The following is a 22,591-nucleotide window of genomic DNA, read 5'->3' on the forward strand; positions in this document are numbered from 1 at the left end:
TTCGTCTTTTTGTGTTGATTCTATTAGTTTTTTTAAATGTTTTTCCTTTTTTCCTACTCTAATTTAATCCTACTCTAACAAGGACAACTACCTTGTTATGTTTCACTAATTTTAACTTAAAGTTAACCGACAGATTAGCTTAGTCGGATAGATGCCTCGCTTGGCGGTCGTTTAAGGACCAAGGTTAACTACCCTTGGTTCGCGCCCATTTGGCTTGGTATTTTTCCGGCACGTGAGATAATCTGAGCGGGAGGTTTGACGTCGAGGTATAATGATGTGCACTGTCGATTATTGTCCGGTACACACCACTAAAACTCGACTGTCGATAAACCGGTTGTACTCAGGAGAGGTTTTCTACAGTTTCCCTCTCTACTGGCGAGAAAACCCATTAGACGGGTGGTCCAGGCAAATGCGAGTACTTCTAATTTTCAAGTCGCTCTGTAGGCGCAAAATTTAGTATTTAAGTTTGTCAGGGAAAATTTGTAAGAGAAATTTACGAAAAATGTAAAAACACTTGTATAGCCAAGTATGTAAGGCTAAAGACAGGTGTATAAACCAATAAAACTTAAAGTTATGTTTTTTAACTATATTAAAACAGTTGGCCGCCTCACTCCACGTTTTTGAAAATATGCCAAAAACGTGGTCCTTTGGAAAAACGGTTGTAGAAATTTTAAAGTGCAACTTACGTCAAAATGTTCAATGTTGATAGATTACTTTATCAAAACTATTATTTAAAAACAAAATTTTAAACAAATTTCAAGAAATATTGTGCAAGACAGAATGCCAAGTCACAACACATACATGGGATGCAACATGATTATTTATATTTTCTATCTTTAGAATATATTTGTAAAATTTATTTGCAAAATACAATATGTAATTGAATCAATATGAAAAAAGTAAAAACATGAGTTTTGTAAGCGATGTCCCTTAGTATGTGTATATTTATATATTTCGAAAATGTTCGCGCGCAGTTAGAGTGTTCTTAACATATTTATTCAGCAGATGTAGGTGTACGGCCTCACTATTCGCCAGTGGTGAATGTATCCGTTATGTAGTCATAAATTGTAAAGGGACAGCGGGAGTAAATTGTTTCACAATCGCCCTCAAAGCCCACTTGCTCTGCCCTGACGTACTCAATGGGTAGACCCTCGTCACTGGTAGAAGATGGCCTGAAATTACACACCTTCATAAACATCGATCACTCACTCAAGTCTAATTGATGTGTTAAACTCATCAGCATATACCAGACGGACGGTAATTCAATTAGTTAACCAATAAATTTGCATATATAGACACTATCGTACACACATAAATGAGTTCTCCCTAGTCTATTATTTCGATTCTCACTGACTCCTCTGTATATTTGCGCGGTCGTTTTAATATCCGTTTTCATATTCTACCTTTTCTGCGTCAAATGTATAAAAGGCCATCTATCAGAAAATATCAACAGTATTCTTCAATAGCTTTTAACGTTTATAAGTATTATTCTCATGTTTCCTACTAATTTACTGGTTCTTTTTAGTTACTACCTTCTTTTACATTCTGTAACAACTTCTGTTATCGAAATAAGATTAATATTGGGGCCGGGAAAAAATGTAGAAATCTGACGTGTATTGAAATTACAGAGGGTAATGGATAACAATGACTTGGGTAGCTGATTAAATGACGGTCACTTTTTTGAAAAATTCATCGGGTTTGTGTGAATCAAGTTATTTTGGGGTGTTTCGGTGTCGTTAAATTCGAATTCAATGTCCATTAAACTCTTTCTCTTTAGGATTCATCCATATCCGCTGTACATAGCGAGGAGATTGCATAATAGAATTTGGATGTCATGTAGCTCTTAAAAGGGCTGATTAGTAATACCAATGACAACGGTAAATTGTTTTGTTGCATAAACGTGAAAATATGGACACTTGGATTTTTTGAGGATATGGTTGAATCTTTAAGTAATGGAGATGAATGGGCTTCGGATTCAGTTCCACCTTTCCCAAAAACCAACGAATAACGATTTGTAAGCTAATGCAGGGGGTCAATTATGTTAGTTGATTTGACTTTGAAAGGCATTCAATTTTTTTCGTCAGCCACGAGGAGAAAAATGTCAAAATAATACGAATTGTTATTAAAAAACTACATGTCTGACGAAAAAAATTGAACGCTGGTCAAAGTCAAATCAATTTACATAATTGAGCTCCAGTTTATTATTTGAAAAAGTGTCCATTGTATTAGATTCTCCATTTTCAATTTTCTGAAACGAAAATTAAATTCGCAATTTGCGACCCTAAAAACTCCCAAGGTCACCAGTCTGAATCAAATCCGATGAAATTTTCATAAAAATTTTCTCCATTTTGAATTTTTATGGTTCTGTTATCCATATTTTAAATAGTTCTTTGAGTTAATTGGTTGCCGGCACTGTGGTGTCATTAGTGAGTTTTAAAAGTATAAGTTGGTAGTCATGTGTGGACGAGAGAATCAGAAGGTCTAAGATAGACTAGCAAGCGAGACGTCGCGCAAAAAGAAGTATCTGTAAAGCAGAAGGGCAATCGTGCCGTAATTTGTAACAGTAATCGTAATTGTTGTTGAGTGTGAATTGCGAGAATAGAGACCAAGTTGGGTCGTAATCGAGGACTTTAAAGTGAACGTTGTATAGTATCGGTTAACCAAATTCTTAAGTGTATATCAAAACTGAGCACAAGCCACCTTTGTTGTCAATAAATATTAATTCCTATATTACTATTCTTACACACGAGGCTTTTAATTAAAACAAAACCATCCTAACAATTCAGAAGTGGGATACGGTGGATGCGGTTATGTGAATTCTTTGTGGATGTGGATTATTATTGAATTGTGCGAACATGTGCTCGTGGAAAAAGAAAAATGGCCGTCGCGAAAAAGGTCTTTCTTTCGGCGACTGCTAAGAAAGTGTTACTGTGTTGTTCTGAAGTTCTGTTGATAATAGTGACGTATGCCATCTAGTGGTAAGAAGAAGAACTTCTTAGAAGTGTACAGTACCTGTCAAAATGTCACAACAACAACAACAACTTGCTGCCAATGCTCTTGTCGAATTATCTTTATCAGACCAATTGCCACCGGGAGCAATTCGCAGAGAAGACGGAACTGTGGTATTTCTAAATGGAGAATCTATTATTCCGGAAGGCCCCAATACTAGACCAGGACAGGGAAGTAACGGAGGCCCGTTACAAAATAGTGTTGTTTCTCCGGGAGTGGTAGATCAATCGCAATTATTGTTGGCATTGACTACTATTTTGCAGCAAAATGCAACATTAATAGATAGAGTAACTCAGAGCCGAGATCAACAGACACATCATTACAATGTATTACCGGATTTGTCCCACAATATCGTCAATTTTAATGGAATCTCGGGTGCAGCTAGTGCGAGAGTGTGGATTAAGCAATTGGAATCGACGGCAACATTGCATAAATGGACAGAAACGGTTGCTTTCGAAACCGCCCGTAGTCACCTAGAAGGTGCTGCCAAAAACTGGTATTTGGCCAATATCGATGAAATCAGAGACTGGAAATCATTCAGAAAAGCATTCTCGAATACTTTTTTATTAGAAAAATCACTTACCGAGAGATTTCAAGAAATGCAAGCTAGAATTCAACAACAGCAGGAAAATACCACGGAATATTTTTTTGACAAGTTGCGACTATGCAAAGCATTGGGATTTACGTTGGATGAAATAAAGAAGCAAGTCGCTATAGGACTACGATCACGAGATTTGAGTGTAGCTGTCATGAGCAAAAATCATGTGGATGTAGACGACTTACTACGTAACATAATCGAATTTGAATCATTGGATACGGCAAGAAGACAGTTGGCTGATTCGTCGAGAGATCAACGTCGAGCACCAGAGAGTCAACGCAGAATTGGATCGAACTTACCACGACAGTCTTCCTATGTTCCTGAGCATCGTGGAGCAATTCCAAAATCATCAGGTAACGTCAAACAAGAGGAATCCAGCAATATTGTTTATTCGAATGAGGTAAGCTCTGAAAGAAGTTGTTATCGATGTGGTAAAAAAGGTCATTTCGCGAAAAATTGTTTACAAAAACCGATTAGAAATTGCTTTAATTGTTCGGAACCCGGTCATTTGGCTAAGGATTGCCTAAAGCCAAAAAGAATGATGAAGGCTGAAACTAATATTATTTCGGAAATTGAAAGTGTAGAGACGATTAATAAATATATCAAAAATGTAAAAATTGGCGGGAATGAAATATTAGCTTTTATCGATCCAGGCAGTTCAGATAGTATAATGAAGGAATCCGTTGTTGAAAAATTCGAATTTTGTTTTAATAAACAAGAGAATGAAATTGAAGGTTTTGGTGGGGGAAAAGCATACTCAAAGGGAATAACTAGACAAGACGTGAAAGTCGATAATTGTGAAATTAAAAATGTACTTTTCAGAGTTGTGAATGATATGGCACTGCGTTATGATGTCATTATCGGCAGAAATTATACTGAATTACCAGAATTAGCTTTTTATCGTTACGGAGACAAATTTGAAATTATTTCTAGTGAAAATTTTCCCTTTTCTCATTTTCCTGAATTACCAGTGTCAGGAAAACCTGTGGTGAAAGAATCAATATGGTTACCACCTGCGTCTATTAGTTTTATTCAAGTGAAAATCAGCGATTCGAATGAAATTTTACCTGTCAAAAATTATAGTAGCGACGTGATCAAACTTGATAAAGGTTATGTTTTTAATCAAAAAGTGACAGTTTCGGAAGTTAGAGAAATGAAACCGCGAAGAGAACCGATTACAGAGAATGAAGTAGTAGATATATTAGAATTATCGAAAGAAAGAAAATTAGAATTGCTCGAGTTGTTAAATAGATATAGAATGTGTATAGCCCTTAATCTGTCAGAACTAGGTTGCACACACTTAATTCAAATGGACATTATAGAAAAGCCAGGGACGCAGCCACCTTATTCGAAACCGTATATTACAAATACTGAGAAGCGAGAAAAAATAAAATCAAAGGTTGCAGAATGGAAACAAAATAAACTGGCAAAAGAAACTGTAGCTGCTTATGCCAGTCCATGTTTACTCGTTGAAAATCCAGATGGTTCTACACGCGTTGTAGTAGATTATCGAAAAGTTAATAAAAATACAATTCGCATGAATTTTCCTTTACCAAATGTAGACGATGGGTTGGACGCGTTATTCGGGGCTAAAATTTTTGCGGTTCTAGATTGCGCACAAGGATATCTGCAGATTCCCTTAACTGAGTCGGCTAAAGAGAAAACGGCGTTCATAACGCAAGATGAAACAGGGCAATTTGAAAGGGCGATGTTTGGCCTAATGAACGCGCCCTTTTATTTCGCTAAACTCATGAAAATGATTTTTGGACCGTATGGGAATCAGCTAGCTATAACGTACTTTGACGATATTCTCGTTCACGCAGTATCGTGGGAAGAACTTATGTTAAAAATCGAAAAAATTCTAATTTTGTTGCGAGACGCGGGACTAACCTTGAATATAAAAAAGTGCAAATTTGGTCTTGACCAGGTAGAATATCTAGGATATTCGTTCGGAAAGAACGGTATGAGCCCGGGAGACAAAAAGATACGCGCGATTCTCGAATTTCCGACACCCACCGATGTTCATACTGCACGAAGTTTCCATGGGTTGGCAAGTTTCTTCAGGCGATTCGTGCCCGGATTCGCAACGATAGCAGCCCCCATTGTAGAATTGTTTAAAAAGGACGAAGTTTTTCTGTGGAATGAACGACGTAATAACGCATTTCAAGAGCTTAAATTGAAACTTGGGTCACAACCGGTTGTAGGATATTACAATCCACAGGCAGTTAGGACGGAACTACATACCGATGCTTCGTCGTTAGGTTTAGGTGCGATGCTACTACAGGGAGATAAGAGCAATGAGTTAAAATTAATATACGCTATCAGTAGACGCACTTCGGAAACTGAAAGACACTATCATTCGTCTAAATTAGAACTAATGGCTATAGTCTGGTCGATGATTCGACTTCATCGATTTTTGATAGGAATAAAATTTCACGTGATAACCGATTGTCAGGCCCTAGTGCACATTGATTCTTGTAAAACAAATAACCCTCAGATAGTTAGATGGTTAAACTTAATTTCCGAGTATGACTTTGAAATTCATCACCGTTCGGGTGAGAAAATGAATCATGTAGACGCGCTGTCACGTGCACCAGTGGAAGAAGCGAACGATAATTTGATAATGGCTACGAATTTTAATATTTCTGTACGCGAGGACGAAATCATGATGTATCAAAGATGTGATGAATTGCTTGAAAGAAAGATTAAAATTTTAGAAAAAGTCGAGAATACAAGAACGCGTCGAGAGAAGGGGGAAGTGGTCGATTATGTTCTGAGAGATGGTATATTATTTAAGAAAGACCCACGAATTACGGAAAAAGAATTGTACGTTGTTCCGAGAGCGATGCGCAAAGCGCTCGTGATTAAAAATCACGATTTATCAAGTCATTTCGGTGTTGACCGCACGATAGCTAGAATAAGTGAGCATTATTATTTTGCACGAATGCGAAATTATGTGCGCAGGCATATCAATGCATGTGTGGAATGTTTATTTGCGAAACGTAAACACGGGAAGCAGGCAGGGGAATTGCACCCTATTCCTGCAGGAAAGAGACCTTTCGAAATCGTGCACATAGATCACCTCGGACCATTTGTAACATCGTCTAGAAAGAACAAATACATTCTCGCGTTAAACTGTAATTTAACAAAATTTTGTCAATTATACGCAGTTAAAGATACTAAATCTAGCACGACGGTAAGAAAAGTTGAGGAGTTTGTCCATCGTTTCGGAGCGCCGAATCGAATAGTAACGGATCGTGGGACAAGTTTTACCGCCGAGAATTTTAAACACTTTTGTGAGTCTCATGGGATTAAATTGACGCTTAATTCAAGTCGACATGCACAGGCAAACGGTCAAATCGAGAGACTGAATCAAACCATTTTGCCTGCATTACAATCCAGTATAACGGATACTGAAGGTCGTTATTGGGACGAAAATGTCCGCAAATTAGAGCGTGATTTAAATACAGCTGTATGTAAAACAACAGGGCGTACTCCGTTCGAAGCTCTTTACGGATATGTACCTCGATTTAATGAAGGGCTCGCACGAGAATTATCTGAGAGATCGGAAACGTATTGTCCGCCGGAAGATGTTCGGGATGAAATTTGTGATAAGATTGAGCGTGAAAAATTGATGTGGAAAGAGCGATATGATAAATCCCGATTATTAAATGTGAAATTTCAGTTAGGTGATATTGTTGCCGTACGATCTTCGAAAGTCGCTAGTGGAGAATCAACCAAGTTGCAAGCCAGGTATAAAGGACCTTTAGTTATAACGCAAATTCTTCCTTCCGATACATACAGAGTCCAGAGTCTTGCTGCTAAAGGTGATTCGAAACGAGCGACTACAGCTCACGTCAGCCAAATTAAAATCTGGAGTGCCTTTAATAGTGTAAGTGATGATGAGAGTAGTTCCGATGAGTCAGATCCAAATGTAAGTGAGCAATCGATGAATGTTAATGATAATGTGCTCGAAAACATTGTAAGCGACGAATCGAACTTAAGAAGTAAGCGTATCATTCGAAAACCTCGACGATTGATTGAAGAGTAAAGTACGTATGAGTAATAATTACATTGTTGTGAATGAAACATATTTTTATTGCAGCTTGGAGGACCAAGCTTAAACAAGGATGGCCGATTGTTATCCATATTTTAAATAGTTCTTTGAGTTAATTGGTTGCCGGCACTGTGGTGTCATTAGTGAGTTTTAAAAGTATAAGTTGGTAGTCATGTGTGGACGAGAGAATCAGAAGGTCTAAGATAGACTAGCAAGCGAGACGTCGCGCAAAAAGAAGTATCTGTAAAGCAGAAGGGCAATCGTGCCGTAATTTGTAACAGTAATCGTAATTGTTGTTGAGTGTGAATTGCGAGAATAGAGACCAAGTTGGGTCGTAATCGAGGACTTTAAAGTGAACGTTGTATAGTATCGGTTAACCAAATTCTTAAGTGTATATCAAAACTGAGCACAAGCCACCTTTGTTGTCAATAAATATTAATTCCTATATTACTATTCTTACACACGAGGCTTTTAATTAAAACAAAACCATCCTAACAGTTCCGTACACCGTAGGTGTACCGACAGAACCCTATTGGTTCGTGTCCCTCCCTAGCAAGTGTACTATTTGACCTAGAGAACTAAAATTTGGTACATATATGTATTTTCTCGTGTAGATTATAGGAAAAATATAGCGAATGTGAGTGAAGGTGACAGTCATACTGTTGACAAGGAATTTGTACGATTTTTGGCCAATAATGCATAAAAAGTGACCATTCCCCCTTTAACTTCTTGACTATTCAAGATGGAGAACTAAAATTTGATATACTGGTGTATTTCAACGCGAATTTTACAGGAAAAATGGAGAGAAGTCGCTATCTATATAATAATGTCAATAGCGTTGTCAACAAAAAACTAAAAAAAATTTGAAGAAACATTTTTTCCCCTAACTTCTACGTTTGAATAAAGTTTAACCCAAAAGTTCTGGCACATCCAAAACCATAAATATGTATGTTGCCAAGACAAAAGATGTTAAACTATGTTAAACCCCGTTTAAACTTTAACTTTTAGGTGGCACGGGTTAATATTGATCGATTGGGCTGTCCTTGTGCGTAGCTCATTTTTTTACATTCTAAAACAAATTCAGCCCGGCAACCTTAGAAATTCCAACTTTCGCAAAATAACGGTCACCCTACAGGACAGAAATGAATTCATTAAGGACAAAATACGTATTTTGTAGCGAAAAAGCTTTTGGTAAACTAAACTTTTTGTGAAACATGTAGAATAACCTAGAAAATATTTTTAAAAAATAAAATAATTTGAGTTCTCCTTCATCGATTATTTTCGTTTATGTCTTAAAATCATTGTGAGACATCACAGAAAAAATACCAATAAAGAACTGCCAACTTTCAGAACTTTTGTGTTAAACTTGGTTCAAACTCACTGTGTAAAGATAATATAAAGATGAAATCTTATGCATTAAATTAAGTCTTACGTTAACGTGATATGCAACAAATCACCGATGAGTCCATTGTTTTCATATATATTCTGTTGTGAAGTTTCACAAATGCACCTTAAGAGACAATGCTTACCAGGAAATCCTAATCTGTAATGCAGAAAAGCAATCGATTAAAATGTGTCTCACTAGGGTAATGAAAAAAAATTATCAAAGAAAAAATAATATTATTTTTAAAAATATAGAGAAGAGTGAGGCAAAGCGGCTATACTAAGGATATTGCATTGTAGTGATCAATGAAATTTTATTCAATGTTAGGTTGTTTGACAAATTTTCTATTTACGCATCTTTTTCCAAAAACAACTATAGAAAAGGTGATCCGGTTTCGTTACTACAATCTTTTAAAAAAACTCTCAAAGTGAGCGGTTTGCCCCACTCTTTGAGGAAAAACTGTTATACTTAGTTTTTGCGCTTCTTATGGCGCATTAATATATTTTTCATTAACAAATTTCAAGAAAAGAGATATAAAGGGTCAAAATATGTTTAAATTTTGATTTTTTACACTTTTAAATAACAACAGTGTATATTTTTTTATATTTAGCTTCTGCTTATTTCAGATTTTTTGCAAGAAATGGGAGCGTCATATAGGTACAATGTATAAGAAATCGAATCTATAAAAATTATCTGAATTTTCTAAATGCGTATTCTATAACGTGTCTCAGTGCATTCGAATTGTTAAAATTAATGGAAACTAACAATAAAATGCTGTTCAACTTATTACGAAAAAATCGGGGATTACAGTATTATTAAAATAATATCAATATATAATATATAATATATTTATATTATTATTCTATGCGTAACACGCAATCTAGGTCAATTATCCAATTTCTCGCCGTTTTTTATTTTAAATTACGTACAGGAAAATCAAATAAACTTCTTGCCTCTATATTAAATATAGAAAATGAGCAAATAGTTTCTGATTATTTTTCGAGTGTAATTAAATCTTTTGAAAAATATATTTTGCCATCTAGATTTGGCATAACGTTAATTGATCGAAATAACGTTATTAAAAACCATACAACTGACATTGCCTATTCAGGACAAAAAAGTTCTCCTGTGCTCGCCTTTTACTGCATGCACAACCGATAGGTTTCTCATAGACATGCTTGTGTCCTATATTGCTAATGCAAATGATGCGGAGATAATGAGAATTATTATTGATGATCCAAACGATTTATGTATGTTTCTTAAACCCAGTGACCTTTTTATAGTTGACCGTCGTTTTAGAGAAGTTTAGAACTATTTAGAAGATAATAATTTTTAAGTTCTGATGTCAGCCTTGAAAGAAAATCGTTCACGGTATTCTTAAGCAGAAATATCGATCTTTAGATCAGAAAATTGATAATAAGTTGTTGCCAGAAATGTGAATCTTTTTAAAATTGTAGTGTTTACAAATAATAAGTTTGACAAAATACTGCAATCTGACGCAGAATTAGCAGATGTTATTTTAACAAGAGTGCACTGTCAAAATAATGTGCAACATACTTTATCCATAAAAGAAGAAGAAGAGAAATGATGGTACCGCCAAAAAACTCTTCTAAAACCTATTACATCTGATGAAATTCCAAGTTTTCCGGCAATGACAAAGAGTGATTTAATTTCTTTCTTTACTCGATCCTATCAGTTTTCACAGACAGTGTCCTATGTAGCGGAAATGGTTAATGATGACGATAAAATAAATATGGAGTTGAAATCTTAGATGACTCCACAAGTAAGTCAGGATCTGACAGCGATTGAAGCCAGAGCCAGAGAGAGGATATGAGGACAAACACATCGAGGTCAGGTTGAAGATCTAAATAGATCAAAACACTAGAAGACTGGGACCTAAATTTTTTTTTGAGATAATTACAATAACGAAGGATTTTTAGACCGGTTAGAGGACTGCAAATCTTGTTCAGATTTCTCTGATCGAGAAATCATACAAGCATTGCCCTTTATCCTCCAGAAAAACGCCAGTAGTTGGTTTAGGTCGTTAGGCAGGAGGTATATTCATGATGATCGTTCCAGAGGGCATTCAAAAATAAGTATCTGCTGACGGTCGACGATGACAATGTGATAGACAAACTAAGGGCCACAACACAGGGTAAAGGAAAGAAAATATCACTAAACCTGGCCATCTTTAGGTTAATCTTGGGTCACATGAAACTACCTTTAAGACAGAAACAAGTGTATAAATAAAAATTTATTGATTGAATGTTTAAGAAAAATTTGAAATGAAAGTTTTTTTCTTGAAATGAAAGAAATCGTTTATGAAAATAAGTATGAGCATATTTCCCAATTTTTTTGTTTTCAAACAACTATTAGTGATGTTTAAAACAAAAAAAATAAAACTATAGTTTATATTATTCAAGATAATAATAGTTATATATCGTTCATAGCACACAGAATACTGACGACTTGAACTTGGACTCCAATACAGCGTAGATCGTTTTGCGATTTATGAAATATCGTTGACCTGCAGATCGTTTTTTCTGATTTTTCTTTGTTACTTTGGATTGAAATTCCGTGTTGTTACTGCGTAATTGATAATTTGCCTCGAAGAAGAACGCAACGGAAATCGCTTTCGTCGAAACAGGGTCGTCCAAGGGAATAGCAAGTGCAAAAAATAGCTACAACACACACAAAATTTTGGAATGTGATCAATAATTTTTAGTATAAAAATATTTTAATAGTATTAAAAATTTCTGACCCATAAGCATAGAACGTTCAAGGTACTAACAGACAGCGCAACTTGGCCTTCTGGAAACCTCTTTTTCAAAACGTTATAAAATTAATATGAGTTTAGTTAAAAACAAAGTTAAATATATGGTTGAATATGAAATTTTACAGACTTTTTAAAGGAGGTAAAGAATAGAAGAAATTAGAAGAAGGTTTTAAAAAAATTATAAAGAGAAAAGATGGCATAAAGTGATTAAATCAAAGTATAACAACTGGTAAATATGATAATGAAAATTTTTATCAAACATTTTTTTGTGAATTTTTGTTCTATTATTCTTATAAATTTTTTATTTCTCTAAATAAAACATTATTTTACAAATAAACTGATATTGTGAATAGCATGTATTATTTAAATTTATTATTGCTTCCTCATGGAGGAAGTATTATAATATTAAAGTTTTTTAAGTTCGATTTTTTGACATAGGTATCTTTATGATATTTGACCTTAGGAGTTCAAAACCGACATTTTAAACAATGTCATTCCGCATGTGTGTGTAAGCATGACATTTTCATAAATATCTGGAGATCATGTAGAGCTTTTGGGATAATTTTTTTTTAAATTTGTAGGTCTCACGTGCTAACATAAAATGAGAGTACTTTGCGATAGATTTCACAGGACCACAACATTTTTTTAAAGGAAGTATTGACCGTACCATGTTTTTTATATGTTTTTTGGGTCGCTGAATTCAAATCCGAACTCAGTTTTCCGCCATCACGTCAAGTTTCTTCACAAATTAATAAAATTCGCAAAAAACTAACTGTAAACAAGATATTAATTAAAATAAGCAGAAGAATCTATTAAAAAACAACTTTAACGCACTTGAAAAATATTATATAATGTTAAACAATTAAAAAACTCGTAAATATTCAAAATTTAAGATGACGGATCCAATATGGCGTCAATTTTTTTTAAATTCACCCAATTCACATGAAACTTGTTACTCGGGGGTTTTCAGGGTTGCTAAATACGAATTTCAACTTAGTTTTCAAAAATTCAAAATGGCGAATGCAATATGGCTGACCAATTTTTAAAAAATTTATTAGATTTACCTGAAACGTTATACTCGGGGGTTTTTGGGGTCGCTGAATATGAATTTCACCTTAGTTTTCAAAAATTTAAAATCTGCTAAATTTTTAAAAAATTCGTTAGCTATATTGGATACGCCATTTTGGATTTTTTAAAACTAAGGTAAAATTCGTATTCAGCGATCCCAAAAATCTCCGAGTAACAAATTTCAAGTAAATCTGATAAATTTTTAATAAATTCGACATCTATATTGGATCCGCCTTTTTGAAGAAACTTGACGTGATGGCGGAAAACTGAGTTCGGATACGAATTCAGCGACCCAGAAAAACATATAAAAAACATTGTCCGGTAAATACTTCCTTTAAAAAGAATTTTGTGGTCCTGTGTTATTAAAGTTTAACTATATTTTTTTGGAATTTTAATTTTGCAAAAAAAGGTTTTTGCCTATAACTTTAAAAAAAAGTTAGGACACCTATTAATGTTTTTCTCTTATTTTGTAGAGTTTTTTAGACGCATTTTTTAGCCATAATTGAACATTTTTCGTCCATATTAACCGAAGATATTAAACTTTTAAAAATCTAAAATTTTGGAAAACATGACTTTTTGGAAATTTGGTTGGAAAATGTAAAAGTAACTTTAAACTTATCATCACCATCTTGTAGAGCATAAAGAAACGCTTCGATTGACCTATTTTTGAACCTAATTCAATCATAAATTTCGAAATTATTGGTATTTTAAAAACCAAAAATTATGGAAAATGTCATTTTCTTAACTTTTTGGTTTGAAAACTTTTCTTTAACTATTAAACTGTTTAAGTATCTTCTGGGGTATTAATAAATACATTGATTTATTCAAAATTTAATAATTTTTACCATATTTATAAGTTATGCATATATATTTCTATTATTATTATTATCTTTGAGGAAGCAAAGTGTTAATGAAATGAGCACCAAAATTATAACAAAAATGTTCAACTTGGCAGCGGTTTTTCAATTATTATTATTATCTATATGAGGAAGCAAAGTGTTCATGAAAGGAGCACCAAAATTATAACAAAAATATAGAACTTGGCAGCGGTTTTTTACTAATTTAAAGTTCGACATATTAGATCAGTCATTTTAAATTATTGAAAACTGACTTCCGATCCATAATCATCAATTCAAAAAACATCTCAATACTAGATTTTAAAAAAATTCACTAATTTTTATAATTTAATGTTTGCGTTATTCGATCTACGATTTTGAATGTTTACAAACTGATTGTAAATTCGTAATCAGAAACCTAAATACTCCTAAGTAACAATTTTTTTCAAAATGCATTGAAGAAAATTTTTTTGTCCAGCTAAAATCGAGTTTTTAACCATTGTGTGATGTGTAAATTACTCGTACAAATAATTTTTCTGCTTCTAGGATGAAGTGTAAATTATAAAATTTGTAAAATATCGATACCTATTGATGCCAAAAATACATATCGAAAAATAAATTTCTTATCAAGATACAAAAGAGTGCCCCGCGGCAAATTCTAATTATTTTTCGACACTAAAGTATGTGATAGAGTGTAAATGTATGTGCGATAAAATTTCATATTATACATCAAACGTGTTATTAAATTAACTGACCCCCATTTCGCTCTCATCCGGAAAGGACAAAGCTCTGATATTCCGGTGCACCGCATTCGCAAACGAACTTTTCAAAACATCTGCTCTGGAGGACATTAAAGTTGCCATTATCAGTTTTATTAAAAGCAGCTTCATCCTGTAACAATATATATATGTATGTAGAAAATAAAGCAACATTATACAATTTATCAAACCATAAAATATTGCATTTCAACTCCAACAATATCTCGTAGGTATAATTATAATTTACTGCATTTCGATGAAAAAAATTAAATAACTATAATTACTTTTCAGCATTTTGAAGTACAAAAAATTAAACGAAAAAATGTTTGTTTGAAAGAAGCTTATTATTCTTCTTTTACCGAAAAAAGTATACAGTGTCCTCTCTGAACTGGATATACCACGATATTATGAAAACAGACTGTCGATATTCTAAGGATATTGAACGAAGATTTCATTTTTTGGAGTAAATGCACACTTCCGATTTTTTGTATTTAGATTCCTTATCTTCTCAGAATTTAAAAAAAAATTCATGGAGACTTTAAAACTAACCGAAATATTGAGTTTTTTGTCCTGCAGTGCATATACTTGCACTAACGCGAATGCGTCACATCTGAGTGGTTAATTCTTCATACCCTCTAAGCAAAAGGATATCCCAGGGATATCCTAGAGATATCCCGCGGGATATTGAGATATCCCAGGGAGATCCCTGGGATATTTGTGACATCTCACTCTCTAAATTTGAATCAGCGAAAAGTCGCTGATTCACCAGCCCAGAGTATGCAGCTGATGAAACAGCGTATATACGCTGGAAAATCAGTGCATATACGCTGTTTCATCAGTGTATATACGCTATTTCATCAGCTGCATACTCTGGGCTGGTGAATCAGCGACTTTTCGCTGATTCAAATTTAGAGAGCAGAGATATCCCTGGGATATCCAAATTTCCATCCCATGGGAGACTCGCGCGGGATATCCAAATATTCTCCACACGGGATATGCTACGTGGTAAATAGTAATATGTTGAAAAATAATTAGAGCTTTAATGAGTTGAAAAACCATTATTAAATTATAACCAGAATGAGAAAAAAATTATTTCAAAAATAAAAGATTATTTGACTAATATCAAAGTTATTTTTTTGTAATTTAATAAACATTAGTTGAATTCAATAAAATGTCTTTTAAACGCTAAACATTTATTGTGTGTGGGTTTAAACTAATTTTGGTCTATTCATTTTATCTATTACTGATAAATATTTATTGGTTAAATATATTTACAAGAAACTAAACAAGTTGTTCATTTCATGATCATTAAGCTTCCTCAATATAATATATACCAATTGTTTAATTTTTTATTTTACAATAATTATTTTAAAGTGTTAAGATAAAATGTCAAAAAATACAAAATTTCAATTTTTTGTGAAAATTTAAAATATTTATTAATTCTATAAATTTTGATAAAATATATACTTTATATACATGAATCGATTCGTTTTTATGTCAGGAATGCAATTTTGACAAGAATTAATAAAAATTTTAATATAGAAAAAAGTTACTTCAAAAAATCCAAAAATTATTTTTTCAAAAATTAAAAAATTGTTGAAAATTTTTTTTTTTTAGATATTTTTGAAAATCCTTTTGTCTAATTTTTGGTATTCGTGATCGTAATACACCTACAAAATTTTATCAAAATCCGTCAAGACGTGTAAGAGAAAATTTGTCCACAAGAATCGGTGACATACACACACACACACACACACACACACACACACACACACATACACACACACACATACATACACACATACATTCGGACATTTGTTCCTCTCGACGAATTATATATACTACACTTGAAAATTTGTAAAAATAATTGGTTCTAAAAAATTCGGAAATCGACATCACTATAAGGCTTCCTTTATGAGGAAGCAAAAAATGTGAAAGTTAAACATATTAAACAGCAACACTTATAATCACACACTGCAAAACACACGCTTCTGATCTAATGACGCGACGCCATGATCGCCATGACACTCAACAGCTGGGTAGGTCGACGCCTGCGCGTGTAAGATTATATGAGTACATACATATAAAATTTTATTTCTTCTTGTTTAAAGGGAAAAATATACTGGATTTTCAGTAATTAATCTAGTAATTCATGCATTATTTGTTTAAAATGTAGTTAGAATAAATATTTGAATAATTTAATATATTATCTACCAAAAAAAGTAACTAAAAAATCGTACACTTTAAGCTGAGTTTATAAATACACTAGCGCCTCCGTCGACCGCTACGCGGTCGACTACGTTGCTTCCACTTTCCATTTAACACGTAATTATTCTTAAAAATTTTTAACACGTAATTTGCTTTTTCATGTTTTTCCTACCTTTAAATTATGATTTTATTGTGATAAAAAAATGTAAAAACAACATATTTCATTTGTTTAAATAAATTTTGAAACAAAATGTTTTTGTCAAAATTCAAAAATTATTATATTTGTTCAAAAATAATAAAACATTAAAATATCACTTCGAACGAAAACTGGTTTATAAACAATAATAAAAAAACTGTTACCCTACGTTTTTTTTAATTTTTACTCATTCTTTAGCAAATAAATGTTTATTTATTATTTATACGTATAACATATATGGTTATTTTGTTGTATTTTTAGTCGGTTGTTGTTGTTTGTTGTTTTTAGCAACAACAACAACAACAGAAATTTGTTTTGTTCCGATTAAGGGAGTATTCTGGTCTATAGGCCTCAATTTCAGGCGTTTTTTCGAGTAGAATAAAAAAGAAAGTTTAACATTTTTAGCATTTACTTTTCTTGCAAGTTGTTTATTAATGTTTAAAGAGTACAGAAAAAAATTAGGAAACAAAATAATAAAAAAATTTAAAAGTTATAAACTGATGAAGTGGGGACTGAAAAAAAGAAAGTGCGTACTGGTTGACAGTGTGGAGACTTTTGTAATGTTCTAAAACAAAAAACTCAAAGAAATTCTTGATTATTAAAGGCTTCGCTATGATCGGTACCTTGGAAAAAAAAATAAAATTTTTTAGCAAAATGGCGACGTTTTAAAAAAATGGTGTTTTTTGATTCTGTTTTTTAACTTTTTTGAATTTTTTAAAAATAGTAAAAAAAATATTTTTCAAATCCAAGGTTCCGACCATAAAGAGATATACAAAGAACATTTCTGCAAAATTTGAAGTAAATCGGTTGAGTATATTTTGAGTTATCGTATTAACAAGAATTTTGTTCAATTCCCACTTCACCAGTTCATAACTTTTAAAATTTTTGATTATTTTTTTTCCTAATTTTTATCTGTATTCTTTGAACATTAATAAAGAACTTGCAAAAAAAGTAAATATTAAAAATGTTAAACTTTCTTTTTTATCCCACTCGGAAAAACGCCTTAAAATTGAGGCCTCTAGACCAGAATACCCCCTTAAGTAACTAAGTTAGTGAGGTTACATTTGTTTACAAAGTGCATACCTTGTACATTTAGCACTAACCAGAAATACTACAACATAACACATTCAACACATTATTTTTCAATTGTAGACGCAGCCCAAAAATTACAAAATTAAAAAACATTTAATAAACTTTTATTTATAATATAATATTAAAAAACAATTATTTGCCGAAAATAAAATAAGAGTTCAAAAGAAAACAAACAGTGGCCATCTTTCTATCTTGGTTTGACGTCATCCTGCATTTCACGCGTGCGTAGTCTTTTTTAAGAAAGTTCTGTGATGACGTAATATCGATATATCTCTAAGGTTTCGAGAGAATCCGAGTTTCAATAGAAATAGAGTTTCGAGCTAGTTCTTCGATTTTTCTCGAACTTTCTTTTTTAGGAAAGGATTTATTTTCCACTTTCGTTAATTTAATGCAACAAATATCTAAACAAACTTTTTCTAATTTAAATGCGTTAAATATAATTTCTCAGCCCTTTGACACTTGGAACGATTGCATTTCGTTTCCTGCGCATGCGCTGACATATCCCATGCGGGATATCCCACACGGGATGACCCACGAAAGAAAACTCTGCATATCCCGTGGATATCCCAGGGATATCCAGTGGATGTCCTTAAGATATCCAAATTTCCGTCCCGTGAGATATCTCATGGGATCTCCCTGAGATATCCTACGGATATCACAGGATGGAAATGGGATAATCGCAGGATATCCCGTGCTGTGAGAGTATTATCTTGATTATTAAGTTTTTTATGTTAGTATTAGCGGAAAAGTATTTTGCGCCCGCTTGTTAATTATTCGATTTTCTTCATTAAAATGCGACATTTTCGACTTTCTTTTTATGTTGACTATAGAACTGCAAACATTTTCAACTTGTTTTATTTTGTCTATAAAAATTTGCAACTTTTTTTTATTTTCTCTAAAAAAATTATGAGACATTTGGTTTTGTTCTCATTTCGTTTATCAAAATTGTCAATTTTAAAAGTTCTTGTTTCAGTTTTGTTTAATTATTAATTACTACGTTCTAAAAAAATACTATGTTTCCAGAATACATTGTTTTTTATTTCTATTTTAAAACTTCTATCATTATAAACTTCATTCGATATAATGTTTATATAGAGCTTAATTTTTAACTTATATGAGCGTTTAATCGGGCGTGCCCTCAATGTCATACTTTCCATGCAGTTAGTACAAAAAATTATGTTCGCATCATGGGCGCAAAGGTGATTACGACTTTGGCGAAATTTCGGGACCTCGGGGACACTTTCGCTCCTTCGGCATCGCCTCGAGCGCGAAATTGTGTCCCCTCGGTCCCTTCATTTCGCCATCGTCGCAATCACCTATTTTGCGCCCTTGTTACGAAAATAACTATTTTATGGTTGATAACTAATGAATTATGTGACTATTCTCTCTTTACTTATAGGAAAAATACGCAATCTCTTTTCCGAATTCGATCTCAACAATTCGATATATTTGCGAAAAATGTATGTTGTGATCTACCTATTTATCTTTCTTTTTTTTTTGTCTGTAAATTTTGCGTGCAAGCCATGGGACAGCGGCTATTCATGGACCATCGGAAGACCAAGGATGGAGGCGTCCTCAGCTCATATTAGACTATATGTTCTTGTTACTCAACTGGTACTTTTCCATCTCGACTTTCAGTTTTAAAGAATGATCTCATAATCCAATTTAAAAATATTTTAAACCATTTTTATTGTATATGATAATGTAAAATTTAATTTTCTTTTTTACATATAGATTGATCATAATCATAAGATTTTATTTTACCATCTCTCTTTATCATTTACTCTAACATATTATTATGGTTTCATATTGAGAGTACCTGATTTAAAATTTAAAAAAATTGAACGTCAAATTGAGAAAAAAATTGAAAATTGTAATGTAAAGAATTTTAAAAATAGATTATATCAAAATGAATATTTTCCAAAATGGAAAAAATATTCTTAAGAAATATTAAAAAATTACTATTTAAAAAAGAAAATAAAACAAAAAATGTTGAGGAATTTACAACTGACAGAATTTGGTAATATTTATCAATTTGTATTTGATACTAATTAAAATAAACCTAGTATGCTTACTTACTATTTTACTGATTAACACTTTTTCCTCTCTGAACTTTAAAATGTGCATATGTTTAAAATATATATTACTATAACATCCAAAAGGTAATTTAACCTTTGCAGTTTAGTTCCTGACACATAAATGTCTGCAACATACAATTAACTTATTTTTTGAAGAAGCGAAAAACTCAAAAAGGATGATTTACTAATTGAAAAATTTACTTTTTTACTTCACACGAATTCCTAACCCGTTATTTAACTAAATCTTTTCTTTAATTTCTGTCCGAAAAAACCGGTTTCTTTGGAGCGCTATATTTAGGTAGAATTTTTAAATTATTTTCACTATAGTTAAAAAATAACCTTTAGTTAATGTTTTGGGGAAAATTATTAGATTTTTCTCAATTTTTTCATACTACGCCGCAAATTGTTATATTTTTTTATTTAAATTTTTACTGAAACGTGACTGAAATTAATATTAAATAACTCTTTTGAATATTTAAACAAAAAATTTTACTCACGTCAAATTAGTGTCTATAAATTTCGTTTTGGAAACTAAAATTGCAATGTTTTAAGGTTTTTGGTCTATTTGGAGAAAAATAGCACTATAAATTTTTCTTTAACTTTATCACTTGAAATTAAAATCTTAAATTTTTATTTTAATATAGTATATATAATTTACGTAACATTATTTCGAAGCTAAATTCGATTACGTGGTTTTTATCGCCGAAATCAGTAGAAAAGTAAGAAGTATCACATTTTTTAATTATTTTGTTGTAGATTAAAATTATTTTAAACATACTACATTTATTTGTAAATATTTATTACCAAAGATATTTAAAACATGCGCGGATCTTAACTAAAATAGAAAAGTTGTCAAAAAGGCACGATTTACTGACCAAAAGCTGATTAGAGCGATTATTCAATAAATTACTGAATTATCAAAATTTAAAATTACAATAAAAAACAAACGGATACTAATTTTTCAAAAACCTTTAGGGGTTTTACTCTGCTGGGTAGTACTTTCATCCCATTATAGTTAAGTCTTAACCCAAAAAAATTTTTCAAAAATTGTTCCACTGTGTAATATACCTATCGTAATTGTTATATTATACATAATTAATTATTTCTAAATAATTAATTCTAAATATAAATAGGGAGCTTAATTTTAACTTCAAAATACAAACGGTATTTTCAAATATTTTTGCTATACACTGAAGTCTTGGTTATACGGAATGTGATGGCGCTGAAACGGGATGAGGGGTGAAGGGAAGGGTCGTGCTTGACTCGATGATGTCAGTAGCGCACCTATCACTGGATCCTTTTTTCCCCTTGATATAACCTAACCTCAAAATTGTTAGTGAGCTATCAGACAATATTAATTAATTTATTTATTTGTCTACAAATGTAATTTAATAAATTCAAATTATCAATTTTACACTATATTAATAAATTTCAAAGATATAAAAAAGATTAGCAGGCGATTCTATTTCAACCGAGGGCAAAAAGAATCTTCGTACTGTCCTGCATATTTATACTTTTTCGTCAAGGTGACCTATTTGGATTATACGGACACACACCCGAGTTGTCCGTATAACCAAGACTTTAGTGTACTATGTTCCTTTTAAATCTAGCTCAGTACAATTCCTCCTGTACAATGTTGTCCATAATAGTTGATTTGTTTATTGTTGACACTTTACCAACGATCAAATCAAAAGAATAATGATTAATAATTTCAATTATAAATTGAAAACGATTTCAGTATTATAGCAAATTTATTCGAAGGTACACGTAAATATAATCATGGATACTTTTGACATGAAAAATTATTTTGAAAATAAATTGAAAGACTTGCCCGTTACAGATAATTCGGTTTCAATAAGTGACGAAAAAATGTATAATAAAATAATACAAAAAGTGATCGATTCAAAAAATAAAATTAAAAAAAGTTCAAGTGATTATCGGCGTTTGAGAAGATATGACGTATTAACAATTGAAGATGAAAAAAATTGATAGTTCCTTTACATAATAATGCCAGCGAAAGTGTAAAATATTTCGTTCATAATAATGAAATTTTTAATATACTAAAATCTGCTCATACTATTACTGGTCATGGTGGAATACATAAAATTCATAATTCGCTAAAGGACAAATATGCCAATATAACGCGGCAAGTTATTTCATTGTTTTTAGGCGGTTGTGAAACGTGTTTAAAAAAAAGAGCGCATCCAAAAAAGGAGTAGTCGTCAAACCAATTTTATCAAAAGAGCCTTATGCACGTGGTCAGGTGGATTTAATTGACATGCAATCTACCAAGGACCGGGATTATAAATTTATTTTCAACTATCAGGATCATTTGACAAAATTTACTGTATTGAAGCCGCTGAAAACAAAAACAGCGACTGAAGTCTGTTATAATTTAATCGATGTATTTTGTACCTTCGGCGCTCCTTCGATACTTCAGTCAGATAATGGACGAGAATTTGTAAATTCTGTAATAATCGAGATGAAATTAATGTGGCCTGATTTGAAATTGGTCCATGGTAAACCCCGTC

The 22,591-nt window shown here is 32.3% G+C and overlaps 1 protein-coding gene across 2 annotated transcripts in view; it reads right to left on the bottom strand.

Moving 5' to 3' along the window:
* Positions 1–479: 479 nt before the first annotated feature.
* The window catches only part of LOC122498817, a 105,383-nt gene continuing 83,271 nt past the window's right edge, over positions 480–22,591 (bottom strand). For both annotated transcript variants that reach the window (XM_043606751.1, XM_043606750.1), the window contains 4 exons: positions 14,484–14,619; positions 11,515–11,729; positions 9,097–9,207; positions 480–1,172 (listed from right to left, as the gene is read on the bottom strand). In XM_043606751.1, the coding sequence (XP_043462686.1) occupies positions 1,025–1,172; positions 9,097–9,207; positions 11,515–11,729; positions 14,484–14,619 (610 nt within the window). In that variant the 3' untranslated portion in view covers positions 480–1,024. The remainder of the gene's footprint in view (positions 1,173–9,096; positions 9,208–11,514; positions 11,730–14,483; positions 14,620–22,591) is intronic.

The sequence above is a fragment of the Leptopilina heterotoma genome, unplaced genomic scaffold, assembly GCF_015476425.1.
Source record: "Leptopilina heterotoma isolate Lh14 unplaced genomic scaffold, ASM1547642v1 Lhet_16, whole genome shotgun sequence".
In the NCBI taxonomy this organism is placed as follows: Eukaryota; Metazoa; Arthropoda; class Insecta; order Hymenoptera; family Figitidae; genus Leptopilina; species Leptopilina heterotoma.